The sequence below is a fragment of the Furipterus horrens genome, unplaced genomic scaffold, assembly GCF_987537825.1.
Source record: "Furipterus horrens unplaced genomic scaffold, mFurHor1.1.pri manual_scaffold_6, whole genome shotgun sequence".
Taxonomy (NCBI): Eukaryota; Metazoa; Chordata; class Mammalia; order Chiroptera; family Furipteridae; genus Furipterus; species Furipterus horrens.
The window spans coordinates 190935384-190962775 of NW_028327176.1; the positions used below are offsets into that span (position 1 = coordinate 190935384).

Sequence of the window (27392 nt, forward strand, 5' to 3'; positions counted from 1 at the left end):
GGAAGCACTGAGGAACCCGTCACAGGAGACGCGCAGGTGCGGGCCTGGGCGGGGCCGGAGGACAGAGAGGCGGCCGGGAAGCCGTCGGGTCTGTCCCAGAGCCCGCCCGGGCATCGTGCGGCGGGCGCCGCGAACCGTCTGCTCCAGAAGCTTCCTGCCCCATGGACCGGAGGCAGAGGACCCCGGCCCAGCGTTCAGTTTTACGACCGAGCCATGAAGGCCCCCACGGGAGGCGGGGACGGGAGGGGCTCTGACAGAGGGCAGCTTGGGGAGTTAGTACGGAAGGGGTGGTATTTGAACTCATTTTTCAGTTTCATGAATAAAAAGCCAGCAAATCCCTTGGACTGCTCTGTTGGGCTGTGCCGTGTAGCGCCCTGAGATAGTCGCGGCTGAGTCCTCTGGGAGACCGGAGCTGCCTTCGTGGCCCTGCTTCAGCGGCAGGCCCCGCGGGGGGGGGGGGGGGGGGGGCGCTCCGTGCAGGTGCGTGTCCACTGCGCTCTCCGGGGGGCTGCAGCCTCGGAAATTACAGGGGTCCTCGCTCAGCTGCTTTCTCCTGAAAATTATTCTGTATTTAATGTGTTCGATATATTTTTATTGACTAAGTTAATTAAAAAATAGTTTATCTTCAGCTAGTGTTCTTTGTCCCTACAGTACTTCTCCAGTTTTATTTTCTTAAACTGTAACCTGTAGTCATGGTAGTTTTATGTGCTGTAGTGTTAGCTCGTCAGTGTGTTCATGCATGTGTTATTTTCTACAGTTACTTATCCCTCTTTGCCTGGAGAGAGCAGCCCGTTCAAACCTCTTGTGAGGCGCTGGGCACGCTTCTGTGTGCCGTGTGAACACGGCACATGGAGAACCCGTGGCCGGGCCAGGACAGGCCTGCCGCGCCTCGCTTCGCCCTACAGGGGAGGTCGCCAGGCTCGCCTTCGCAGCCGTACCTCGGGCCTGAGTTTCCGCAAGGCTCTTCTGCCGGAGCTTTCTTTGTATTCGCCCTGTATCTTTAAATGGCCACATCTAAAGTGGTTTTTCATATGATAAGCAGCTCTGAGCTAGAGAAATTTTAATTTTGCTCATCACTGTGACAGGCCCATAGTAAATGTCCAGAACTGGGGATATGTAAGTTTAGTTTGGACGTGGATTAATTCCAGTGAGTTAGTGGAATTACTACATAAAAATTGCAAGGAGGTCCTTCCCTAACAGTCTTTAACTATCGTGATTGTAGGAGAAACATGTTTTTGTGAGAGAGAAGTATGGAGAATAGTCTTTTGTTTTTAACTTGAAAAATATTGACATGATAATGTTCTTTGAATTTAGCAAATTGTTTCATTGTGCCTAATTTAATAAACATTGATTGCATTTCTGCTGCCTATAAAGACTTCTCTAGATGATAATTTCAACAACCTGAATATAAAGTTATTCTGATCTTCATATATTATTAGAAAATAATTTGCTTTGAAAACATTGTTGTTGGACTCAAGTTCAAGTTAAAAAAATGGTTGAGGTCAACTTTATAACTTGAGTCAGTGAGCAATTAGGTAAAACCACTTTATGTCCAGTTTCTTAGTGAACATGGACCAAACAACCAGAGGCTTTATCCCGTGGCCTAAAATGTATTGATATATAGTCAGAAGAGTTTATTGGAATCTTGGTTTACTTGAATATATAACATTTGGATTCCTATCTTGGAGGTTTTGGCGTATGAACTCTCACATTAAGAGCACAGTAGGGGAGAAGTCTTGTGCTCATTTGCTTGACTACAAATCTATAATTAAATGAGCCTCTCAGCAGGGGTAAGGACAGTCAGTGTGTTCTGATGCCTTATGTTACAGAATTACTTTATTGTTGAAACAGGTACTGTAATTAGAGCATAATTTAAAACTTCATAGGGCAGTGACTCATGTGTTTTTTTTTTAAGTCAAAAACCAATAAAAATAATAGTTTCTCAATGTTGAGAACTTTAAAAAAATATTTTCACATCACTGAAAACATCAGCTTCAAAATGAAATGGATGATGTTTTATTGAAAAGTAATGGTTAGAACCTGTGATTATCCCTAATTTATTAATTATAGATATATTAATAAGACCAAATTTTAGTCTTAATAACCTATTGACTCTGGAGAAATTCTATATAAGTGCACACAGATTTATCATTTTTATGTATTTCTGTCATTGAATTTGACAGGCATTTCTCTTGTTCCAGAAAAAAACGCATTTTTGTAGATGTAAGAGATCTATTTAACCAGTGCTCCCCTGCTAGTTTTTTTATTTTTAAGATTTTATTTTATTTTTATTTTTAGAGAGGGGGGAGGGAGGGAGAATGGGAGAGAGCGAGAGAAACATCCATGTGAGAGAGCTGCATTGACTGGTTACCTCTCATGCCCCCAGCTGGGGGCCTGGCCCGCCACCCCGGCCTGTGCCTGACTGGGAATCCAGCCAGCGACTCTTTGGTTCCCAGGCCTGTGCTCCGTCCACTGAGCCACCCAGCCAGGGCGTCGCTAGTTTTACACATGACTTCTTCAGGAATTCATTACTGAGCAAGAGTACTCGATGTGAAATTAGGAGATCAAACCAGTATTAAAAAAGCAAAACCCAAATTTACCAAATTAAATTTTTTATTTTTTTAATCTGCAATCCAGTTTTCTACCACATCTAGAATTCTTTGAGGAGAAGATGTGCTTAGAATTTTATGGGGAAAAAACAAAACAAAACATTTAAGGGTAAAAGAGTAGGAAAAATTCTGAAGATTGAAGATCTCAGTTTTCTGCTGATGGCTCTTTTCCTAATAGATGAGGCTGTTCGGGGGAAATCTGATTAATGTATGGCCCGTGTAGGTGATGTATGGGGAATCAGCTGTTGAGGGCGCAGGCTCTAAAATCAGGCCCTGTAGGACATTTACGTATGTGCTGCGTGGACAGGTCAGGTCTGCCGCACCCTCCTTATTAACACGCTAATAAGACCTGCACTCTTGTCTGGCAGGAGGATTGGAGGAGGTGGAGTGTGCACATGGCCTAGCACAGAGCTCAGCAGAGAGCACGTGTCTAGTTGCTGTCATTATCATTTTCATTCCTCAGTTTGTTCCCTTGTCATCGCCTGACGAGACTGAGTTACTTGGAATTGACTTCTCTGTAGTGCACTCGTCGGGGATGTAGACCCATAATGAGGTGTCACTGGTGATCCCGTCCGACTGCTCTCTAGTCAGGCATGGACGGTATGACAGAGTTGTTTTATGTGCTGCGAAGCTTTATTGTATAAATAAAGCTACATTTTATTTCCTTAAAGACTGTCTTGTCATTTCAGCCTCCCTTAAATAAAACATTCAGCATTTTTGTGCTTTGAACATTTATGCACAGTAATTGTATGTATTTATTTTTGTTGTCACTTTGTTATATTAAGATAGAACTTTAGTTTTGTAGTTTCAGAAGGACTTTGACCTTCTACTTCTGATCCATTGAAGCAAGGTCGTCGTCGTCGGCAGCCGTCCGTCTCGAGAGACGATGGTGTAGCTTCTTAAGAGTATCTGCACCGCCGAGAATGGCTGTGCAGTCCGACTCGGGAGTGACAGTGTCTCCTCCCGTGTTGAATCGACATCTTGCGATGACGCTGGAGTGTCCTCTCCAGTGAAGCTGAAGTTACAGAGCCTGGGCAGGGTGATATGGAGGGTCTGCTGTTGCCCATGCAGCAGACCCCCCCTCTCTTCGCAGCTGAAGGGTCCAAGGGAAAGACGGAGTCAATACAGCTTGGCTTCAGGTGCGCCGCAGGAGTTGCCGGTGTTGACTACAACGTCAAACCGCCTTAGGGACTCCGGCTCCGGATTTTCTGTCGGGGTTTACTCCCTTAGCCTTTCCCCTGAAGAGGTATGCCGCAAGGCAGCGGAGGTTTTTTGGAGTCAGAGTTTTCCTTCTCTGTTTGAAGCAAGGTAGTGTAGAGGTAATAGCTAAGGAAAAGCAGCGTTTGCGGCGGGGCATGAAAATCAGAGCCCATCAGCTCTATTGTAGAAAATCTGGGAGAGGTGACTAGGAGGAGAGCAAGAATAGAAGGTTGTCAGATGGGAGGTCAGAAGGAGGCAGGCCCAGCAGCCAGCATGCAGTGTACGATCAGGGCGACCAGAGGCGTCTGACACGATACAGAGGATGCAGTAAAAAGGGGCGCGGGCGCGTGTGGGGCAGGCGGCGGTGCCCTCGTTCACAGTGTGGTGCTTGGCTTTAATGACGCTTCTCGGTAATAAAGGCTCAGTTGTTGAATTCAGTAAATATTTGTTTAAGGCCAGATATGCGGAAAGCCAGTATGTGCCTACTGTTAAGAGTATAAAAATCAGCGCGACCTGGTTCTGGTATTTAGCCGGGCGGGATCAGACTTTGGAATAGCTGGAATAAGACGAGCGCTTACAGCCCTAAGTTACAGTATGGTACTTAGAGCAAAACGTAAATAAAAGTAACTGTCAAAGGAGGGCCAAGAGGAGCCGCTCTGGACATGGGTGGTAGCTCGCCTAAAGTTAGGGGTCTCAGAATTCATGTGTGGGAACAGGCCAGTTTCCTTACGGTATGGAGTGAGTGTAAGGATGCTGGGGGGCAGTGAGCAAGAAATGGCCCCTGGAGGTCGCGTGGACTGAAAGGAGTGGGCGAGTGTGCAGTAGCCTCTCTCTCTCTCTCTCTCGACACGTAAGCGTATGGCTGCATTTCAGAGCTTTTCCTACAAAATCAGTCGGTCCTTGTCCTCCAGTTTTAAAAATGCACTTGTATTCAGAAAGCCCAGGATTAATAAGAACTGCGGTGTAAATTGTGGACGGGGTTGGAGAAGGGATGTACAGAGAGCTGCAGCTTGGACATGGTGTGTCGGACGTGCTTTGGGGACAGTGATGGGCTGGGCCCGCGCAGGTGGCGACCTGATTTGGAGGCCTGGAAGTCGGCAGGGAGGACGGTGTTCTCCGTCTTGAGAAGATACATTGGTGCATAAAAGGAAATGACACTGTGTTGGGTGGCCGTACGCAGGCACTGTGGTAATCAGGAATAGGACAGACTTTACAATGATCAGTAATGAGCTGTGTTTTCCTACATCCGTCTCTCAGGTGTTGAGTCCTGAAATACCATTCGAAGTGTATCTAAAGGAATTAATGCCCCGTAAGCCCCTGTTTCCAAGGGGTGACTTTTTTTTGTGTTTATTCCTTTTGTTAACCCTCCGCTTTGCTTTGTTTCAACCTTTTTTTTCTTTCTCTTTCTCCTCAAACTATTTTTTGAAATGAGAAATTTTTAAAGTGGATCCTTAATGTGGGTATTTTGGCACCCAGAAGGATGCACCCTGTAGTTTTATTCTAATGCTTGCTTATGACTGAAATAGAGCCTCTGTGAGTATTTGCTTATTCCAGGTTTCCTTTATTATCTATTTGAGAAACAGAAGGAGGACAAAGGACGACATTATATTTGTATTAAATAATTACTAGGCTCAGACCTCAGTGTGAAGGAATTTACTTAATCATAACTCGTCCTGAGTTAGAATAAACCACAATTGGATAGATGTGAATTCTGGCAATTGGATAAATGTGACTTCTGGATAGAATTATCATAAAACCTTCTTTTAAATATGAGGTCTGATATGGTCATAGATTAAAAATATGTAATTCTTTGAGACCTGACATGGAACACATGGGTTTCTCCCTCTCGCTGTTGTCTGCCTGCCCCTCCCCCAACCTTCCGCTCTTTAAGAGAGTCGTCGTTACTGCACTGTGTACATGCGTCTAGTTGATTTTTCCCCCGTCTCATTTATCCGATCTTGGTGAGAACTCAGTAAGCTCTCTTCATTTAAAAGCGCTTATCCTTCAGTTTCGTTGTAGAAGTATGTATTCTGTTGATGATTTTTCTCTCTTCTGCTTCCTTTTTCATGGTGAGACATTTGTCATTCAGTTTCTGAACCTTTTGGAGCAGACCTGTGATTTTTATATTATTCTACCACTTTCTGTCTCTGCCCTTGCTGACCTCAGTTTCTTCCTCTAACCACTCTATCCAGCTTTTTATTCCTACCATCCTATTTTTAGTGTCATCTTTTTTATGTTTCGGTTTTGGGTCAGCCAGAAGGTTCTTTTGGTTTTTTACGTACGATGGCTCCAGTAGCGCTTGCTTGTCTTTAACTTCATTCGAAGCAATTTTGTTAGATTGTATTGTGATAGCTGTCATATCAGCGTGTGATTAAAAAATACTTAATTAAAATTGATGAACTTTTGTGTAGCCATTTTAATATTGAAGATGGAAGAAAATCTGCAACATTTGTGGCATATTAAGCTTAATTATTTCAAAAAAGCAACTGAACTGTAAAAAAAATATTTTTTTAATGTACGGAGAAGGTGCTGTGACTGATTGTGTCAAAAGTGGTTTGCAAAGCTTTGTGCTGGAGAGTCTCGCTGGATGATGCTCCGTGCTTGGGTAGACCAGTTGAAGTTGATAGCGATCAAATTGAGACATTAATTGCAAACCATCAACCTATTGTACCACATGGGAGACAGCTGACATACTCAGAATATTCAAATCAAGGGCTGAAAATCATTTCCACCAGCTTGGTTAGGGGGGTGGGAGGATCTTCTTGACTTTATTTCTGCATGCGATGCTCTACTGAAATGTGACACAAACATTCCATTTTTAAAACAAATTGTGGCAGGCGATGAAAAGTGTATGCTTTCCAATAATGTGGAATGGAAGAGATGGTGGGGAAGCAAAATGAACCACCAACCACACCAAAGGCCAGTCTCCATCCCAAGAAGGTTATATTGTGTATATGGTGGGGTGGGAAGGGAGGCCTCTATTACGAGTTTCTTCCAGAAGACCAAACGGTTAATTCCAGCAAGGACTGCTCCCAATTAGACCAACGGAAAGGGGCACTTGACGAAAAGCATCTGGAATTAGGCAACAGAAAATGCAGAACCTTCCATCAGGATAACACAAGACCGCGTGTTTCTTTGATGACCAGGCAAAAACTGTCACAGCCTGGCAGAGAAGTCCCGATTCATCCACCGTCTTCCCCCGATGTTGCACCTTCGGACTTCCATTTATTTGGGTCTTAACAAAGTTTTCTTAATGGAAAAAATTTCAGTTCTCTGGACGACTGCAAAAGGCACCTGGAAGAGTTCTTTGCTCAAAGAGAGAGAAAGTTTGGGGAAGGTGGAATTGTGAAGTCGCCGGAAAGACGGCAGAAGGTAGTGAAACAAAGTGGCGAATACATTTGTTCAGTGAAGTTATTGGTGAAAATGAAAGCACCTTTTTAGTTTTAATGAAAACTAAACTCTTTAATTAAAACAGAACTCTTTGGCCAACCCAGTATGTTTTGAATTCTTTTAAGAAAATTCTCTACTAGTTTGAAGGATGCCATATTTTGTCTTAACTCCGCAGATGTTTTAGTTTTCCTCTCTGCTCAGGGGTTGCTTTCTTTCTTGAGGTTGTTTTCTGTTGCGCTGGTTAGACTCCCCACAGAAATGGGGGATCTAACCAGCCCCCAGTGAGTGGGCTGGCAGTCCTTTTCTGGAGGTGTAGAGTGGTGGTGTATAGGGACCCCATTAACTGCCCCTCGAAACCCAGCTCCAGAAAGTGGAACTCGTTACGAATACATTTTTAGTGTTGTTGGGAATTAGGGAGTGCTACGTAGTCAGCTCTTTGTGGGCAGGGATGTGGAGATTCAGCTGCTCTTTCGTGAGAATTTGGTCAGTGAGAATTTCAGTCTTAGCCTTCTCCCCTCCCCATTGCCTCATTGCTGCCATTTTCCCCTGCCTTTTTGGGTGGCAGAGGTCTGCAATATAAATTGGTTCCTTCTCACTTGGGTTGACTAAGCTCATCGTTAAGTTAGCCATTTGTTTTCTAAGTTCTAAATTGTTTCCCATTTTTTTCTTGCCTCATGAGTTTGTACATTTTTACTACTGAATGAGGTTTGTGCAGGAAAAGTCCAGCATTTGTTAATATAAGGAAAATGTTTTGCATGACATTGATGTAACCTGGCAGCCAAGGAGGGAGGACTGGAATACACGTGTGTGAACAGTGGCAACTTCACTGTACAAGTCAGCGGGGGTGGTCGACACCATTGAGTGAGCATGTGTGCTGTGTGGCCGTTGTATTCAAAGTGACTGAGAGAGCAGAGCAATGAATCTGCGTCCAGTTTTGCGTTAAGCTTGAACATTTGGATGTTGCAGAAGCTGCCGCTATGGGCCGCTGGCGACTGGCAGCTTCACCAAGACAATGCACCTGCTCATGCGTCACGTCTCGTGCAGAGTTTTTTTGCGAAACATCTAATCACCCAGGTGACTCAGCCCCCCTGCAGCCCAGACTTTGCGCTCTGCAACTTCTGGCTTTTCCCAAAACTAAATCACCTTTGAAAGTGGAGAGATTTCAGACTGTCGATGAGATTCAGGAAAATATGACGGGGCAGCTGATAGGGACTGGGAGAGCTGTGTGAGGTCCCAGGTGCCTGCTTAGAAGGGGACTGAGGTGTCATTGTCCTGTGTACAGTGTTTCTTGTGTTTCTTTCAACAAATGTTTCTATTTTTCATATTACATAGCTGGATATTTTCTGGACAGACCTCGTGTTTTAGAGGAATTCAGGAGGGAATGAAGGAACACAATTGAATTATAATTTCACCATCTTTTTCTATAAGTCTTTCAAATCCTTTGAACAGTTTTTAAAACTGTTAGCAAAACTTTATTTTGTAGTGGTTATTAGGATAAGTGTAACTGTCTTTACTTCTGCATTTTTAATTTGACACTTCAGTTGTGGAATTGAGTGTGTATTTACTAAGGCGTTTTACAACTCATAAATTTATTCCTATAATAAAGCATAATGTGAAGTTATACTGCAGCTTCTTTCTCTGTTTCTGTCATGTGAATAAAAATCCTCCTCCTTTAAAATCCCCTGGCTTTTGTCCTGCCAGTGCATAAAAGTTTCTGTGGTAAGTCACATATAATTTTAGTTTTCATTCTTAGGTCTTTCTAAAACATTCTGAATTATAAATATTCCTCAGGTCTTTTTGTATTAGTATCTTTATGCATTAGTGTCCCTCTCGCACACGCGCTCTGACCATCAGTGTGTGTTTCTATTAATTATAACATCTATGTCAGTTCTAGGTTGGTTTCGATTAATTTTTTTCTCACAATTTAGTAAATAGAGACCTACAAGCAGTATTATTTATTGCTTATATGGCACCTTGTACGGAGACAGGTGCCTTTATTTATACCATTTTTATACTTATAATAAGTTTATATTCTCATGTTTAATATTTAAAGTGGTATTTTTAAGTTATATATTGTAAATTATTTATAAATAGATTACATTATCTCTAAAACCTAATTCAAGAAGCAGTTCTGAAATTATTTTGTCATAGGCAAAGGGGAAATGTGGCCCACTCTGCTTTTCAGCCTCTGTAGCTTGACAGTGTTTCCAGCCTGGAGGTGGTCCTCATGAGGTGATGGAGCACATCAAGGAAATGAAGTGTAGATATTCTCTATTAAACTGGGATTTACAAGTTGACAGAACTAAAGAGGAACCTTACAGTTCACTCTATTTAAAGTAAGCTAATGATGGAAAGGTAGTTTTTCTTATTGTGATTATAATGAAATAGTTTTATAAATTACTTGAAATACTGAAAACAGATGGCATTTCTATTACATAATGGCTCTTTGCAAAGTACTTTCCCTGATCTTGAATTCAGTCAATGTTATTAAAAGTAATTGTAACAAAATAAATGACTGAATTTGAGTCTCCATAACTTTGATTAAGATCCTAAATTGGCAACTAATTAGCTGTGTGACTTTGATGATGGCAGACTTAACCCAACCCTGATGCCCTCCTGTTTACTTATAATAAAATAGAGAAGTAACATGGTGACCCAGGGATGCCGCCACGGATGGCTCTCCGAGTTCCCCAGAGCACGGCAGGGCCACGGTCGCCTGGCTCGCGGTCAGGGCCCCCGCGGCCGGCTCCACGCTCGGTGTGCAGTGCGTGCCTGTCGGATACTTGTTGAGTCAGCTGTGACCCACTGGGTGGTTTCACCAGGAAAATAACTCAAAATATTTTAATGCCCTCATAGAAAAATAATGCAAACCTAGTTTAAATAATTGACAGCGGGTTGATATTATGAAAAACAGTCTTTCTTTTTGGAAAGGAAAGCTTGTAACAGTGCACTTCGTGGCTGTTTCAGGAGGAGCAGAACAGAGGCAAGCCCAACTGGGAGCATCTCAACGAGGACCTGCACGTCCTGATCACCGTGGAGGACGCGCAGAACAGGGCGGAGATCAAGCTGAAGAGAGCCGTGGAGGAGGTGAAGAAGCTGCTGGTTCCCGCAGTAAGTAGCGCTGCCCCGTCTGTCTCCGTGTGAACGGCCGTGCGGCTGTTGTGGCGCACGCGCTGCGCTCTTAGCCGCGTGGCGGTGACACGGCGGGAGCTCACAGCCTCTTCACCGCGGCAGGCGCGCGGGGACGCCCGTTCGGGTTTGGGGAGGGGGTGCCGCGGGGGCGCGCCTTCCAGAAGCAGCGCGCGGAGGGCGACGGCGGGCCCCCCGGAGGGGCAGTGCGTCTGCAGACGTCGGGAGGGGCCGCGGCGGGAGGGGCGCGCCGCCTGCGCTGCGCTGCTCCTGGCCTGTCGGTCCCTCGCGCAGAAAGGCGATCAGAAAGGCGATCGGCCCGGAGCGGGATTTGCCCGCGGCGCCGTCGGGGCTCCCTCTCCGCAGCGGACCCGGCGCCTCTGTGTCCCCTCCTCTGCCCCCCCCCCCCGATCTTCCCCTTCCCCCTCCATCCTGCCCAGCCAGCCCTCGCCTCTTCCTCGCCGTCGCAGAACTGGAGTCGCTTCAGCCGGGACGGCTGCGCTCCTGCCAGAGTTTTTCTTTTTCAATGGGAAATAAAAATAAATTACTGGTTTTCTAAGACATTTAAAATTTTTTATATTAGTAAAATATATGGAAATGCGGACTCTAACTTTCTATCGAAAAATACTAGGAATATTATTAATATTCTGTCCAACAGAAATTTGTTGGCATTTACATAAACGCATAAAAGGTCTTCCGTTCTGTTCCCCTAGGTCGTCTGTTCCACAAGTAAACTTACGACACAGAAACATTTCCATTTAGCTAACAGAAAACACTCCCTGGAAGAAAATAATTCCATGTAAATTCTGTTTGATAGGTCTTATAAGGAATATAAACAAGCAGGTTAAGTGTAAAGTCTGTAATTGTACACTATTAAACCATGTAACTTTTCCTTTTTAAAAATAATTATGCAATATTGAAAAGATGTATAGAAAAGGGGTTTTTACTCCTAAGCATACTGGGCTGTTAGTTGCGTGATCAGAACACGTTACTTACCGTTAGTCCTTTATTTGTTGTTGCAACTGGAGGTCTTCAGCTCGTGTAGCTAAACAGATGATTTCACCTGAGACATTAGGGCAGCGTCTGATAACTAAGACCCTTACCTGTTAGAGTACCCTAACCATTCTGTAAGCTACTTGAGTTCTAAAAACTGTTAAGGTGGGAAAGAACATCGAGTTAGCAGTCTGCCGTATCATTAACCAGCTGTGAGTGTCTCAGAAAGTGAGCGCATCTCTGCCTGCTTCCTCGTTTACGCAGTGAGAATCGGAGCCAGGGTCCTCTCAGGGCCACTTGGTTTTTCTGATTATTTGTCTTTCAATATTAAAAGGCTAAAATAGATTTTAAAAGAAGCTTTTCAAAACATTCATACAATTTATATTTTAAAGCAAAGCAGCACTTCATATGAAGCTGAAATCCCATTGTTGGTTCACAAATGTCCCGGAAACACAGCCACGCTCCTGTGTTCCCCAGTGTCCGGGGCCGCTGCTTGCGCGTCTGTGGACGAGCCTGCGCCCAGAAAACCCGTGAACTGCCTGGCCTGTTTCTGAACTGCTGCGTTCATCCAAATGGGAGACGAGGGTGGGGGGGCCCCGGTGCCACAGCGGTCGAGGGGAAGCGGGGTCCGATGCTGAGTGTGTGTTTGAGGCGAAGCTGGCAGGCTCGGCGAACAGGCGGTCTGGGCGCCGTTAGAAAGAAAGCGTCGAGTCGAGAAGGCGTCAGTTTTTCGCCTGAACAACTGGGAGGATGTAACGTGACTACCCTGCTGAGGGGGACGTTGGGAGGACAAGACTTGGGCGGCATCAGTAGGGTTAGTTTTGGACCCAGGACGTTGGAGATGCCTGTTGCCCATCCACGCAGCTCTTCCCGTGCTGGTGCGTGTTCACGGGTACTTGTCCAGGCTGACTGTGTCGCAGGGCCGTGGTGCGCGGAGAAGTATTTTACGTAGGGTCCTTGGAGTGGCTGACATTCCCCGCACTGTATTTTGTGAGTCGTTTTTTTCATAGATATTCGGGTACATGAAGTCTCTAACATGCCAGTAAGGATTGGGGGCCTCTGGTAGGAACCATTTCCAGATTTAATTGGCCATCAGAATCATTTCAAGAATACTTCATATTTAGTGTTCTAGAGATAATCTGTGAAATGCGGAAACGGTCAGGTCTGATTTAAACACAGTTGAGCCTCATTTTTATTTTTAATGCTAATGGCGTCATTTTGAAGACATGAAGACAGGAATCGCTTCTTGAGGGTTCTTTCCCCATTCCTTTTTAAGCATACCATGAAACACATTCGTTTTAAGTGTAGAGTTTGAGTATTGAAGCTGTATACGCTTATAATCACGCCCTCCATCGGGGTTTCTATCACCCCAAACATTCTCTCACTCTTCCCATCAGTTAACCACCTCTCTCCCACTGCCCCCCGACAAACGGTGGGGTTCCTTTTGCCCTTCTCCCCCTTATAGTCCCAAAACTATTTTTTTTCAGTCTTATTGACATAGGGTTGACAAATAAAAATCATAGAATATGACTTTGATACACAATAGGAATTGGGAAATGATTATCACAGCCGAGGTAACACCTCCATCACCTCACGTAGCTACCAATTTTTAAGATACACTCTTAGCACATTTCAAGACTGTAAGACAGGATTGTCCACTGTCACCACCAAGCTGTCCCCTGGGTCCCCGTAACTCACTCGTTGTGTAATTAAACACTTGTGTCCTTTGACCAGGATTTTTCTGGTCTCGTTCCCCTTACCTCCCAGCCATTGGCTCCCACCCTTCTGCTCTCTGGTTGTGTAAGGTCAACTTTTTAATACATTCAGTTTACCTTTATTAACTTAAGATAAAGGAGAATTATTTTGTGCCTGGAACCGGCATGGCTTTTTTTTGAGGTGCGTCCGTACCGTTGCATGAATGGGTGGGTCGTTCCTTTTCGCTGATGATTAGAATCCCACAGACGAGATCCATCACAGCTTGGTCACCCTTCACCTGCGGCAGCTTTAACGTCCGTTTCTCTGAGGCCAAGCGATGCTGAGCATATCTGAGTGTGCCTTTTGGCAACTCATGCATCTTCTTTCATGAAGTCTGTCTGTTTAAATCTATTTTATTGCCTCATCTTCTTTTACTGAGTTATTGGGGTGGCCGAAAAGTTCGTTTGGCTTTTTTCATAAGGTGGCTTTGGTGGCACTTAGTTGTCTTTAACTGAATTTGAAACAACTTTGTTAGATTCTATCGTGACAGCTGTCATATCAGCATGCATTAAAAAGATTATCAAAATTGGTGAAGTGAATTTTGTGTAGCTGTTTTGATATTGAAGATGGAAGAAAAAACGTTTTTGGCATATTATGCTTAATTACATCGAGAAAGGTAAACTGAAACAAAAGAAAGGGTTTGTGCAGGGTATGGAGAAGGTGCTCTGACTGCTCCAATGTGTCGGAAGTGGTTTGCAAAGGTTCATGCTGGAGGTTCCTCGGTGGGCAGCGCTCCACGGGCGGGGACACCCGCTGAAGTGGACAGCAGTCAGGTCACGGTACCAGCTGAGCACCATCAGGGCTATGCCACACGGGAGGCAGCCGCCATTCTCAGAACCTCCAGATCAGTCAAGTTACTGGGGAAAGTGAAAAATGCCTCTTATTTTACAGAAAAAAAAACTAAACAGACTCTTTGGCAAACTTAATATAGCAATTCTTTGTATATATTGGGAATAAATCTTTTATTAGACAAATATTCTGATCTGTAGCTTACCTTGTATTTTGTGTTTTGGGGAGAAAACTTTTAATTACAGATTTAATTTATTTGTAAAATATTGAACTTTCCTGATTTTTTTTCTTGTATGTATTTTTCAAGGAATTAATTTATGTCATCTAAGTTAAGATTTCTGTCACGAAGTTATTCATAATATTTCCTTTTTACCTTAAGGTCCTTAGGATCTGTAGTAATGTTCCCTTTTCATTCCTTTTTCTGTTGATCATTCTGGCTCTATAGCTTCATTAAATTTTTTGATCTCCTCTAAGAACCAGCTTTTGTTTTTGTTGGTTTTCTCTGTTTGTTACTTTTTTCTATTTTTGATTCTCCTTTTATGCGTTCCTCCACCTGATTTTGGTTCAGTATCACTTTCATGCTTCTTAAAGGCGGAAGACCAGTGATTGAGACCTTTTCTGTTTTGAGACCTGTCTTAAAAGTTTAAATTGCAATAGGAATAATGCTTTAGGTGCATCCCCCCAAATAATATTGTTTTATTTTCAATGCCATTTAGTTCAGTATATTTTCTGGTTCCTTCCATGATTTCTTCATTGACCCATGGAATATTAGCAAATATTTCCAAATATTTGGGGCTTCTCTATCTTACTGTGACTGATCTCTAATTTAATTCTGTTCTGTGCCAAAAAGAAAAAACTAACATTTTAGTCCTTTTGAATCTACTTAGAACTTTTTTATAGTCCAGCCTGTGGTCTCTTTTGGTGAATAACCCATGTGCACATAGAAGATGTGTGTTCTGCAGTAGTTGCGTGCGCACGGTGTAAACGCGGTGAGGTGGAGGGGGTTGGAAACGTTGTTCAGGGCTTCTCTCTTCCTTACCTGTTTCCCCCCTGGTTTTGTTAGTCACTAAAGGTGTCTGAAGGTCCCCATTCACTCATTGTAAAATGCGTGCTCGTGTGCGCTTGGTCTCACGTGGGGTGCTCACGCGCGCGGCCTGGTCCTGTGTCTGACGTGTTTGTAGTGTACACAACCCGTCTGCCCACGGTGTGGTCGCTGAAGGGGTTCACTCCTTGGCAGCTTTCCCCTTGTATTAAATTTGAAGCCTTTGTTTTGGCCCCCAAAATTAAGTTCCGTTTGTGGATTCTCTCAGGCAGATGGTATCCAAGCAGTACGCAGGTGGCAACCAGAAAATGTCACAGGTGTTCCTAGGAAGGAGTCGAGGTGCACTGGGTGCTTAGGGAGAAGATTTTACGTAGGTTGGTGAGGCCTGAACTAAAAGTTCAAGATACAGATTCACAGAGACAGAGAGGATTAGTATCCATGCATTTTAGCGATGGCACGATGTGCGTTTCAGGTTATTAAAAACGAAAATACTTACAATAGGATTGACACAAATCATGGTCAGGGACTGTCTTATTTGTAGAATTGGATTATTACTGCTCAGCTGCCTTGGAAGTCCTTGGAAGGTCATAATTATTATTTCAATTATGTAGAAATACAAGACACGTGTTTCCTCTTTTTTCATCCTATTGTCTTATATGGTGCATGGACTAGATACCTCACCTACACCATTGGCAAGAGTGGTGGCCACGCAGTGCCCGGTCACAGGATGGAGGCAGCGTACCGAGAGGAAGTCATTCTGTTTCCTCCTTAGAGATTCTCATTGCTGGTCCTCATCTCAGTATCTGCTTTTGTTTTCAGTGGCGTAATAAACGAGAGAACTATGAAGACCATGTATTAATGTTACTAAGACATGGTAAAATGCCCCCTCCCTCCCAAACACACACTCCCTCTTCTCACTCAACTATGGGTTTGCACCTACCATCTCAGGTGTTCAATAGCATTTCTCTTTCAGTTAACTCTCATCTCAGCAAGTTAGAAAATAATACCTGTATTCATTAGCTAGGCCCTCATGGATATGTGTTCTGTGATCTTTTTAGTCTCTCCCAAAGACCCTAAAAACACTAGAAGCAGAAGTAAGGGACTATCGTCCTGGCCTGCTGATAGGAAGACTGAGGAAGGAGAGGTGAGGGAAACACCCCTGAATCTCCTCCTCTTGCTGCAAGTCTTCTTCCCGTTCAGCAGGAATGAGGTGAAAGGCTTCTGTTGAGATAGAACACTGACCTGGAAGGACTGGAGGAGTAGCTGCTGGATGTACATGGTGTCCTCATTCAAGACGGCCAGGCGCGCACAGGGGCTGCCCGTGCCAAAGAACGCGGAGTGTTTCTCTTGGTTTGTTTTGAGGCTTTTTTACTTTATGATGGGCATAATTATGTCTTTTTCTTTGGTCTTTCCTTTTCTCTTTAAGTTTACTTTTGGTGCTTGAGAACTTCAACATGAACCAGTGCTTTATTTTTTAAAGAGAGGGGGGAGAGGGAGAGAACCCTTGACTGGTTGCCTCTTGACACCCCCAGTCGGGGAGCTGGCCTGCTACCCTGGCCTGTGCCCTGACCAGGAATCCAGCCGGCAGCCTTGCAGTTCACAGGCTGGTGTTCAGCCCACTGACCCACGTCAGCCGGGGCGTGAGTCAGTTTTGAATGTATAGCGGATCTCTTTATGAAAGCATTTATATACATAGAGTTCAGTAATATTAAACTAAATAATTGGTCTAATAGGTTCTGACAAATTTCCAACTGGGGGTTTTGAAATTTAAGGTTGTTGGCAGTTATTTCAAGGAACAGTATGAAATTTGAAGATTTTTTCAAATCAGAAGTAATTTTATTTCACTAATTTAAAAAGTGTAGATGTCAAGGTCGTCAAAGTTTGGGAGAGTTAGAGAAAAGGAGACGCATCACGAAGTACTTTTAGGTTTGCCTTTTACGTTTCTGAGGCCATATGCATTTGACTCAGGTACTGTGTTTTGATTATAACCTGCAAATATATAAAAGTAGGTAAAGAGTAAGTTAGGAAGAGGAAGAGAGATAATGACTCTAGAGATGGGAATCTTCTGGTTCAAGGTTTTCAACTGGATCTTCAATGAAATGGTGGCTCTGCATTTTGTGCTTGACCAGTGTCTCCGTCCTTGTGATGTACGGCGTTACTGCTCCGTTCCTCTCACTGGGAAGGCAGGCTGGCTGGGAAACTGGAGGTTAAAAGCCACCCAGCTGTGGTGCTGCTGCGCCTCGAGGGAGGTGCATTAGGGGAGACCGCCTCTCCCCTGGGAAGGGAGGTGCTGCTGCTGTACCCCCTGTGCACAGCCCTTTCGCTCTGGGGGCCCTGAGGACAGTCATTAGCAGTCTCTTCAGTGTCAGAGCAGAATTACCATTGTGGTGGTTCAGCTGCAGGACCACAGGGCTGAGTTTGGATTTGCCAGGCTGCCGGACTCAGTGAATTGCCGTGAGACTTCTCAGATGTGAGAGGCATTTACTTAAGGCAATTTGGCAGGTTTGGATAAACTCAAAAGTCAGGGATTTGGAAGGAGCCAGTCCTGGCTGCCTCCCTGGAGGCGGGGCTGTATGCTGGGCCGTCAGCGCTCCGGTCCCACCCATCCTCAGGGCAGTCAGCGCATCGGCCCAGGCGCCCTAAGGCAGGGTGTTTTGTTCCAAGTCTCCCGGGGAGAGAGAAGATTCTACATGTAACTTTCCCTTCCCAAATTAAATAGTCTTCAAATGGTTCTACTAAAAAGTTGTTTTAATAAACCTTAACCTGATGTTTAATTTTTCTTGGTATGTGTAATAAATTTATATCTTCACACTTGTCCTGTCTGTCTCACAAAGTAAGACGTACATTTATAGTTTGGGGGGGGTAGGGTACTCAGGCTCAGGAACTGGGTTATACAGGTTGCATGCGCGTGTTTCAGAGGGAGCTTCAGCGCTCCCTGTCTCAGGAGCACTGGCCGCAGTGTGATGGCGTCTCAGCGGGCTGCTGCCCCCCTAACGCCTGGGGTGGCGGCCAGAACCGAGGCTGCGCCCCCTGCGCCCCCTCCGCCCGCCCCGCGGTCCTCAACAGAGCAGCGAGGGCCCTAGTTCAGAAACAACTCTGAGTGAGATTTAAGTACCTGAAACTTTGAGACTATAAAATACTCTCTTATAATAACATTTCCAAGCCTTTCGGTACAGTTTCATAAGGAAAGTAATCATTTGGTTGCCAATTTTTGTAGCCTAAAAATGTAGATGCGTCTTTCAGAAATGTTTCACAAGGAGATACAGGTATGCAAAATGATTGTGTCAGATGAGCAGGTATATAATATTCTTAGAAGTGCAATAAGTATATTGTTTGTATATTAATATTTACTCCTTTAAGTATAATTGCATGTTAAAGTAGCCTGGTTAAAATCCTATAGTAAATTAATAAAACTTAACCCAGTGACAGATAAGTTTCCAAAATGCCTGTTTATTCTAAAATATTAATGTCACTATCTCTTAATTGTAAATATGCTGCTCACCAGCTGGGATAATGCATTTTGATTTTTTAAAAATATTTATTAAATGTATGATATTCTATGCAAATACTCTAAATTTAATTTAAAATGTAAATTTATTTAAGAATTAAAATTATTCAATAGGAAAATAGGCGAGTGGTTTCTCACTATATTTTCTACAGTTCAGTTATTTTCATACATCTCTTTAATTTGTTTGCGTGCCCTTCTGACCGTTGGTAACTAGCATCATGTTCCTTACATGGAGGCAAAGCGTTTTTAATCCATTCACTTTGTATTAGTCAACATTGAAATTGAATTGGCAAAAAGTTAAGGAAATCATATGTTCCTTATTTTATTTAATTTGCTTATAATTTTAACCCTTTAATTTCTCTTGGCAACATTTGAAGTGCTGTATTAGTAAAATTATTCAGACACTACCTTTGTGAAATTTTAATAGTATATTACAGTTCAGATGAGCATTTTAATACTAAGAGTGCTTCAGGTAAGCTAATTTGGTAGCTCATTTTATGGCTTAATTTTCTTTTGTATTTTGGGTAACTGGGTGTTGAAATTTTAATTTCAAAAGTCACACTTAGGCATAGTAAACCCCTTTATGAGGAGTACTCTGAATCCTATAGTGCGGACTTGCATAAGAATATGTGACTTGTTTTTTATTCTCTCAACCTTTAATGCTTTCGTAGGGGGCCAGCATTCACTCTTTAATGTGTATATTTATATGTAAAATTTAACTTGAGTGGTTTTTAAAGTTCTGCCTTGAAACCGACCTAGCCTCCGCTTATGTTATAGCTTAAGCGCTGGTGGAACATAGCCCTGAGCAAGCCAGCAGATTATGAGTTGGCTTACTTTGTGCTATTAATTTACCGTATGAATCCACCTGTGGGTGATGGCAGTCTACTCTGTTTAAATAAAATATTTTGATTACTGAATTCAGAATCATGGAATCCTAACGCCCTTGGGAGGTTCCAAGACTCCCTCGCTCTTACTGCCCCAGCCAGCCAGCCCACCTCACAGGGGGTATTGAGGAGCTGCGGGTAAGCAGGGTGGGCACCCCGACTCAGCGCAGAGATCTGGGGGGGGTGGTGCGAGGGGGCTTAGGACGGAACTAGTGAGTCTGCCGGTGATGCATTTGGTCCCCTGCTGCGGGCTCTGCAGAAGTGGCCTGCTCTCCTCAAACGCAGGCACTTTCTAGAGTGGTCTTCTCGCCAGTCAGTGTTTCTGGGCTCCCGCGTCCCCAGCCCTGTCTCCAGGACGCTGCCAGCCTTGAACTCCGATCGCCCGTCCATCAGCACTGCCCAGGGTGGCGAATGGCCCTCGGACAGAACACTTTCACCCTGCGGCCCGGTCCTTCTCCGCCTTCCGCGGGTGCCCCCCACTGTGGTCTTCAGGTGCCGGCGGCAGCGGCCTGGGAGTCGTACACCCTGCACTTCCCGTTCCGGTCTCCGTGTCCCGGCTCCTTCCCCTCGATTTGATCGCTCTGGCCTGTTCCCTCTGTGGGACGAGACCCAGGCGGTGCCGCCACCTCGCTGTCGCCTGAGCGTGCTTTCTGGTCGCGGCGGCGTCCTCACGCCCCAGCACAGGGTGGCCCCGGCCCGCTTCCCTGTGGGGTCGGAGTGCGCACCGTGAGCGCGGGCCGCAGCCCCTGCTGGTGGGGCGGGCGCACCTCCCTCCGGCCCGGGGTCGTGTGCATGTCCAGGATACCCCTGTTGGCGTGGCGCGCTGCAATGACCCCCGGAGTGGATGCCGCGGAAGTGGCTTCAGGAAGGTGCCCAGAGAAGGGTGGTCTTCGTGCTCCAGCAGTGAGAGATGAGCAGAGGCGCGTGGTCCCCGGAAACCTGGCACAGTGTTTGTCAGGCTTTTTAAAGAGGCGCATGTTAATTAGTATGCAGCCCAGGTAGTCTTCACTTTATTATTCATAACCTCTTAAACGGAAAGTTCCGTTTTTCAGTCTAACAGTGCCGTGTAAAGGGTCTGCTTAGTCACTGGAGAAAGTTACCAGTGCCGCGTATACCAGGAACCTGAAGATACAGTTGTACACGGTGCGTTCTCCCGCAGAGGGAGAGGTGTGCTCCTGACAGTGTGCAGTCGGAACTCTGATCATAAAAAGCGGTTTCATGGGGAATGCGGGCAGTTTCAAACGCACAATAACCAATTAACTTTTTTCTGTGGGACGTTTAATAATCAAAGATTTTTTAAAAATCCCTAAATCTAATATAAAACTAATACATAAAAGGACAGATCCAGAGTTGAATTACTTCTAACACTGGAATCAGAGCCAATGCCTTCGTTTTAACCATCAGCTAATTGTCTCTTAAATATTCATGCTCACAATATAAAGCACCAACTGTCTTCCTAGAAAAGCTGCTCACCTGGGGGACATCAGCCGGGTTGAACCTGTGGTGTTAGGAGCTGGCTGGAGAGTACGGTAGTCCCTCGCTATACAGCTGTCCCTCGCTATATTGCAGGTCACTTACCGCGGCCTCGCTGTACCGCGGGATGTTTAAAAATATTATATTTAATTATTTATCGTGGATCTCTCATTATATCGCGGGATTTTGCGGTACTGTATACGTATGCTGTTAAAGTTACGCAGGTTTAAGAGTGTAGAATATGTTTAAGAACATTAGCAGTGTTTATAAAAGTGTGGGAAAGGTGAATAAGGGACTGGGAACAGTTCATAAGTGTGTGGGAAGGGTTTACAAAGCCTTCAAATATATACAAATACTAAAATAAGTGTAAGGTTCCTGCTTCGCGGATTGTCACCTATCGCGGGGGGTCTAGGACGTAACACCTGCGGTGAGCGAGGGATACTGTCTGCTGTTCTCTAATCCACCGCGTCCTTCCTTGTTTCATCCTTTAGCACAAAAACTTAGGTGTTAAGAAACAGCCCAGGGGGTGCGGATGGGTGCCCGTAGCGAGCCGGGGCTGCTGTGCGCGCTGCCGCAGGGAGGAAGCGCTGCCGCTGCGGCTTCAACCGCAAGCCGGGCAGCGGCTCTCAGGCGTGATCACGGTCATGGGTACCAGCCAGTAAAGATCTCTGAGGCGTTCAGTCTAATTCTGTGTGTGGTTCTTAAATTTAAAAAACGCAGTTTCTTTATAAAGCATATTTCTATTTCATGAATTTCATTTTAGCTGCTGATTTTTATTAATTAGAAGTATTTTGAGCATAAAAATCTGTCACTGGAAATAAGGGTGAACGCATTTAAGAGTGTACTAATTTTTTATATCTGATTATTTTCTACGCTAAAAGGAAAAAGCCTGGAAGGGCGGGTAACTTAAAAACTGTTGTACACACATAGGTGTTCTTATACATATTACATCTACATACATGTATACATATATAAAGTACACAAAAACAGTAGTGCTTAAAACTGAGTCTAAATACAAGCAATATGAGTGCTCTCTGATCTCTTCTTTGGGGTTCCTGGGCTTGCTTGTCAGACGAGTGCCGCCAGTCCCCGAGCGACCGGTTTTACGTGGCACCTCTTCTGCAGACTAGCATGTGTTAATCCAGCCTTCGCGGTTTTCTTAGAAAAAACGGACTGCGGCTGTCCCAGCTCTGGGAAAGGCCTGAGAAAAAGTCCGGTTTGACCCTTCATTTAAGGATCTCTGGCTTTTTCTCATTTCAGTTAGCAATTATTTTGTAGGTTTTTAAAAGTTAAGTTATTGAAGGGTTCATAAAATTAGCACCCATGCCTTTGTGTAACCATGTACATCAGAAAAGCCTTTTTCGGTCAGTTAGAAAGGAGTGCGAGCATCTTCTGGAATCGGGTAGAGAGCAGATATAAAAGCTACTACTTTTGGGGTTCATTCAAAAGATGTAATCCTCATCAGAAAGGTACGTGGTAACAGTAATGCTTATGAAGGCAAAAGGTTAATACTGTTAAGCAGTAGGGGACCATTAACTCTGTCTCTACTGGAATTGTCTCAGTCTAGAATGGCGTTATGTGTTGCCCCTGAATTGGTGTGATCCTACCTTTCCAAAAACACTAGTCTCCACTTATCCACAGTTTCAGTCACCGGCGGTCTGAAAATGCTACATGGAAAGTTCCAGAAATAAATTCGAAGTTTTAAATTCCACACTGTTCTGAGTAGTATGAGCTCCATCTCACTGGGTACATGCATCCTCCATCTGTCCTGCGTCTCCGCGCTGGACACGCTTCTCGCCTATGAGCCACTTAGTCACCGTCTTGGTTGTCAGATCGACAGTCACCTTCCCACAGCTCTGTGTTCAGATAACCCTCACACGCCTTCATGGCGGCCCCAAAGCGCAAGCGTGGTGCTGCTGGCTCTCCACGCGTGCCAGAGCGAAGCCGTCACACGCTTTGTGTGAGTGAGAGGAGAGTACAGGACAGCAGGCGCACATTCACAAAACTTCAGTGTCTCAGCGGTTTTCAGCCCTTTTCACCTCGCAGCGCACATGAAGTAATTGCTAAAGTTCTGTGGCTCACCAAAAAAACCACTTTTTTTTTTTGCCGACCTAAAAGAAATAGCTATGTTCATGCGTTCCCATCAGGCAGCTCTTGGGGTGTTGGTTGCTGTCAGTTTTTATTTGGCCGTCCGAGGGAAAAGGGGCCCATGGCCCTGGCTCAGGCCGCCAGAGGCGAGGTTAAAAGCGCTCGAAGCGCGCTCACAGCACGCCGGCTGAAAACGGCCGCAGTGCGTTGTTACCGTTGTCTGGTGTCCGTCGTTGGTCCCTCACTGCGCCTCATCTGTAACTTCAGCTCTGCCGCGGGCGCGTCTAGGAGTAAACGGTCTGTGCTAGGACACGTGCGCCCTCAGACGTCCCCGGGGCTGCTCCCCGCGGATGAGCGGGACTGCCGTGGCCCCCACTCTGGAGCCGGAGGCGCGTCTCGAGCAGACGCCTCATCGGCTCTCTCCGGGGGCTAAGGCACTTAAGTGACTGGTGGCGCCGGGGCGCGCGCCCGCCTGCTTTACCGCGGCTCGCAGAGCAGCCTCGCCCCGTCCTACGCTGGTTCTGGGTTTGGGAGCGCGCCCTTCGTTTTCCTCGGCCACCTGCCTCGCTTTCTCGTTTGGGGGGCTCAGTGTGCACCATCATGTGTTGACCCCACAGCCAAGCCCGTCTAAGGAGCGCTAAGACCCTGCCCTTGGCGGCTGGGGGTCTTCTCAGGGCTCCTCCCCCCGGCGGTCCGTCATTGCATCTTCTCCATGTGTGGGAAGAGAGCCGTTGAGGTAGGTGACTCTTTTCCGTGATGAACTCCTCAGATGTCGCAGGGAAGTCCTGGGCAGCCTGACTAGCTGAGCCTGTGCCCTTCATGTGCTCCTGCTGGTGACACAGGTCCGACGCGCGCGTTCCCCGGGCCTGAGGCCACACCTCCCGCCGGTGACGGACGTCAGCGCTGTCTGCACTTTAATGGAGGAGCCCTGGGCGCCTTAAAACGCTCCAGCATCTATCGTTTCCCCCCCACTTTGCAGCTTTTGTTCCTGTTGGTGATTGGATGTCACTGAGAGTTTACAGGTTTAGTCCTGTTGCACTTATTAGATAAGGTGTTATTTTTAATATCCATAAAACAGCTCAACCAACAGGGTAACCACAGTAGCTATAAAGAATAGAGGAGTGGCCAAAAATCAGTGTCTGTGCGTAAGCAGCCTGCTTGATGGGAGTGCTTTTACCGACTGTAGAAGGAAGTTTCCAAGTCCGTAAGCAGAGGGATTCTTACATGGCCTTTCCTCTTCTGTAAGGACGTGACCGAGCCGCACAGCTGCCCCGCCCCCAGCTGGCCCTGCCGCAGAGGGCGCGTTGCCGAGGGGGTCTAGGATTGATGCCTGCTCTAAACGGTTTGCTCCTGCGCTTGCTGTCCCCTGGTTTATTTATACCTGCTTGGAAGGGAGGCTTTTAGATTGCTCTGCAGTTTCCTGCTTCAAAAATGGAGGCATACTCGCAGCTTCCTTCAGAAGTAAAATATTTTTCATTCCAAAAGGAATGTGTTTACATTCCAAGTTTTATTTGTTATTTGATTTTTCAAGTGTAGCTGAATGACCGAAACCTGCCTTCCTGGCTCTCCTCGAATAGCTAAGCGGAATGAAGAGCATTCAAGTACTCGATCGACACAGTGGTGCAGATTCCTGCCTTTGTGGGATTTTACCAGCAGGGCACTCAAACACCTGTCCGAAGTGCCTTACAGACTTGTTAGGAGGTGAAATGGGATAAGAAAGGCTAACTTCTTTTTCAGGGGGAAAAGAACCTTAAAATAATGAAATGATTTTATTAGCCGGGTTCTTTTCTAACCGAGGCAGTGAGATGAGTCTCAGTCTGGAACAGAAACGACAGGGCAGAAGACCTCACTTACCTGCCTCCTGTGCATCCCTGAGGCCCGTGCTGCCGGGTGGCATTGGAAGAAACGACCAGCCTTTCTTCTTTCCCTCCCTTGTTCTCCCGTGGCCTTAGTTTGAGGTCAGAGGTTTAGTCAACCGTTGACAATGAAGTGAAGTCTTTTGATTCCTTTGGGAACCAACCAAAATTAGTGGCCTCGGTTATCGCCATAATGACACATACAAAAACAGTGTGAGTAGAAGTGACGTTAGCGGCGGTGACTTCACACTGCTCTGAGACCCAGGCTGCTTTGTGCCTCTGCTCCCCTTTGCGGTCATCAGATTGTGCCCGATGACTCAGAAATCCACAAACATTTCCTAGTGACAAACGCGTTACTTGAAAGAGCCTCTTAGAAGGAGGACAGGGTACAGTAGCATTCCTGCAAGTCTTAAGGCCAGCCGATCGGACTGACAGTGTTGTCACAGACCCTCACGGGCGAGCTTGTTCTCGCTGCTGGCCCCTGAAAATGGAAGTCACGTTTTGCATTGTGCTCCTACTCAGATGGTTGACGTGGCCTGGCGTCCTTTCCCCGCGCTCCTCCGTGGGGACTTTCAGTGTCTGTGTAGACTGTGTCAGAGTGCCTACCATGCTTCCCTGAGCTTACACTGCATTTCTGCCTCTCCCCAAACTGGACGATAAGTCTCACAGGCAGGGGTCACCTCTAATTCCTTATATCCTTAGGCATGGGGTTGGGCCTTGGTAATAATCCATGTTTCGTAAAAGTAAATTTCTTTTCCTTCCTGTAGACCGGTGCTTATTCTGAATACATAGGCATTTTGTATGTTCTCGTTTTCAGAATTTGCTGTTGTCATGATACCCTGCAAGGGTCTCCTCTCCACCCCTTGCCCCCACCCGCACCGACACGGCCGGTGTAGTTTTTAAATGTTTGCCGCCGCCTCACATACGCCTCTCACAGCCACCAGGGTCTTAAATCATTATTGTTTTCGGGCTCCTGTTCTTCATCTTTCACCGCGGAACAAAGCTCTATTAAGCTTGCAGTTACTGTTTTTATGTCTTTTCTGCTATTGCCCAACCAAATAGTCTGATAATGTTTAAGAAACAATCAGCTTTCGAGGTCCTTTCTTTCATAAGGTAATGGTGTGGCTCTACAAACACTGGTATGCAGCCTGAATTGTAGATCATCTAAATCTTTCGGAAGTTTGTTGTTCTTGTTAAGTCTACTAGAAGTAAGAAAATCTCAAATTGTATCATACTGTATTTTGCATAGGAAGAAATACATACTTACTATGAGACATGGCTTTTTTTCCTGAGATTACTGCTTTTAGATGGATCTGTTTCTGCCTTGATGGAAAAAGAACAATATTGTTCTAAGGTAAAACTACTTGATATGTTTTAGAGATTAGTAGTTGATGTACAAGATCTGCTAGAAAGAGTCCAGCCACTATTAATATAACAAGGACGGTTTTTGCGACATTGATGTAACCTGGCAGCCAAGGAGAGGGGACTGGAATGCGTATGCATGAACAATGACAACCTCACTGTACTAGTGAACGTGTGGTAGATGCCACTGAGTGAGCATGTGTGCTGTGTGGCTGTCGCATTCAAATTGACTAAGTAGAGCAGTGAATCTGCATCCAATTTTGCATTAAGCTTGAACATTCCTCCACGGAAACTATTCAGATGGTTCAGAAGGCTTTCAGGGACGATGCAATGACTGCAGCGCAAATAAAAGTGGCACAAACGCTTCAAAGATGGCTGAGAGTCTGTTGGAGGTGACCCATGTCCTGGAAGGCCGGCAACAGGCAGACACCTGAGAGTGTGGAGCGTGTGTGTACGGGCTGCGGTCAACGAAGATCGGCGACTGACAGCGCGAGACCCAGAAGCTGATCTGGGGACTCCAAACACCACTGTGTCCGAGGTTTTGATGCAGGGCCTTGGCATGAAACCATGAAACGTGTGGTGGCAAAATTCGTTCCACGGCTTCTGCTACCGGAGCAAAAGGAGCATCGTGCGCAGCTGTTAATGAGTTGACTCAAACTGCTACCAGTGAACCAGATTTCCTCAAGGTCATAACTATGAAGGGGACTGGGGCGTCATTGTCCTATGCACCATGTTACTTGTATCTTCTTCAATAAATGTCTTCTACATCGTACAAGGCTGGGTACTTTATGGACAGGCCTTGTAGTTTATATAACGTGTGTGTGAGAGAGAGTCTTTTAAGCCTTTATGGTTAAAGTGTCCCTTGCTTTCTTTCTGCCTTCTCTTTATCTGTGGTAGCTTGTTGCTGCTAATCCAGGTACCAGTGGTCCCTGACTTATAAGTATGTCCTGATAAACCCATCATTAGCTGATATCTTAAGTTGAATATGCGCTTAACCATCTAACTTCCCGAACATCGTAGCTTAGCCCAGCCAACCTTCAAGGCGCTCAGGATCCTCACGTCAGCCTGCAGTGGGACGGCTGTCTTGGGATTTGTTGTGAGTAATTGCCTTCCCCTTCTTATCAAAAACAGGAGACACAGGGGCATGTGGCGCACATGATGGGCTGAAAAACACACAGTATCCCAAAGACGCTGATGAAGCAGTCGCTACAGCTTACAGGTCGTTCACCCTGACCTTGTGGCTGACTGGGAGCTGTGGCTCCCTGCCACTCTGCAGCGTCGTGAGAGCAGCGTGCTCATACTGCTGGCCCAGGA

At 45.6% G+C, this 27392-nt stretch overlaps 1 protein-coding gene across 8 annotated transcripts in view; it reads left to right on the forward strand.

Moving 5' to 3' along the window:
• QKI (QKI, KH domain containing RNA binding) overlaps positions 1-27392 on the forward strand; it is a 125738-nt gene that overhangs the window by 81585 nt on the left and 16761 nt on the right. For all 8 annotated transcript variants that reach the window (XM_090280064.1, XM_090280065.1, XM_090280066.1 and 5 more), the window contains exon 4: positions 10167-10310. In XM_090280064.1, coding sequence (XP_090136190.1) covers positions 10167-10310 — 144 coding nt within the window. The remainder of the gene's footprint in view (positions 1-10166; positions 10311-27392) is intronic.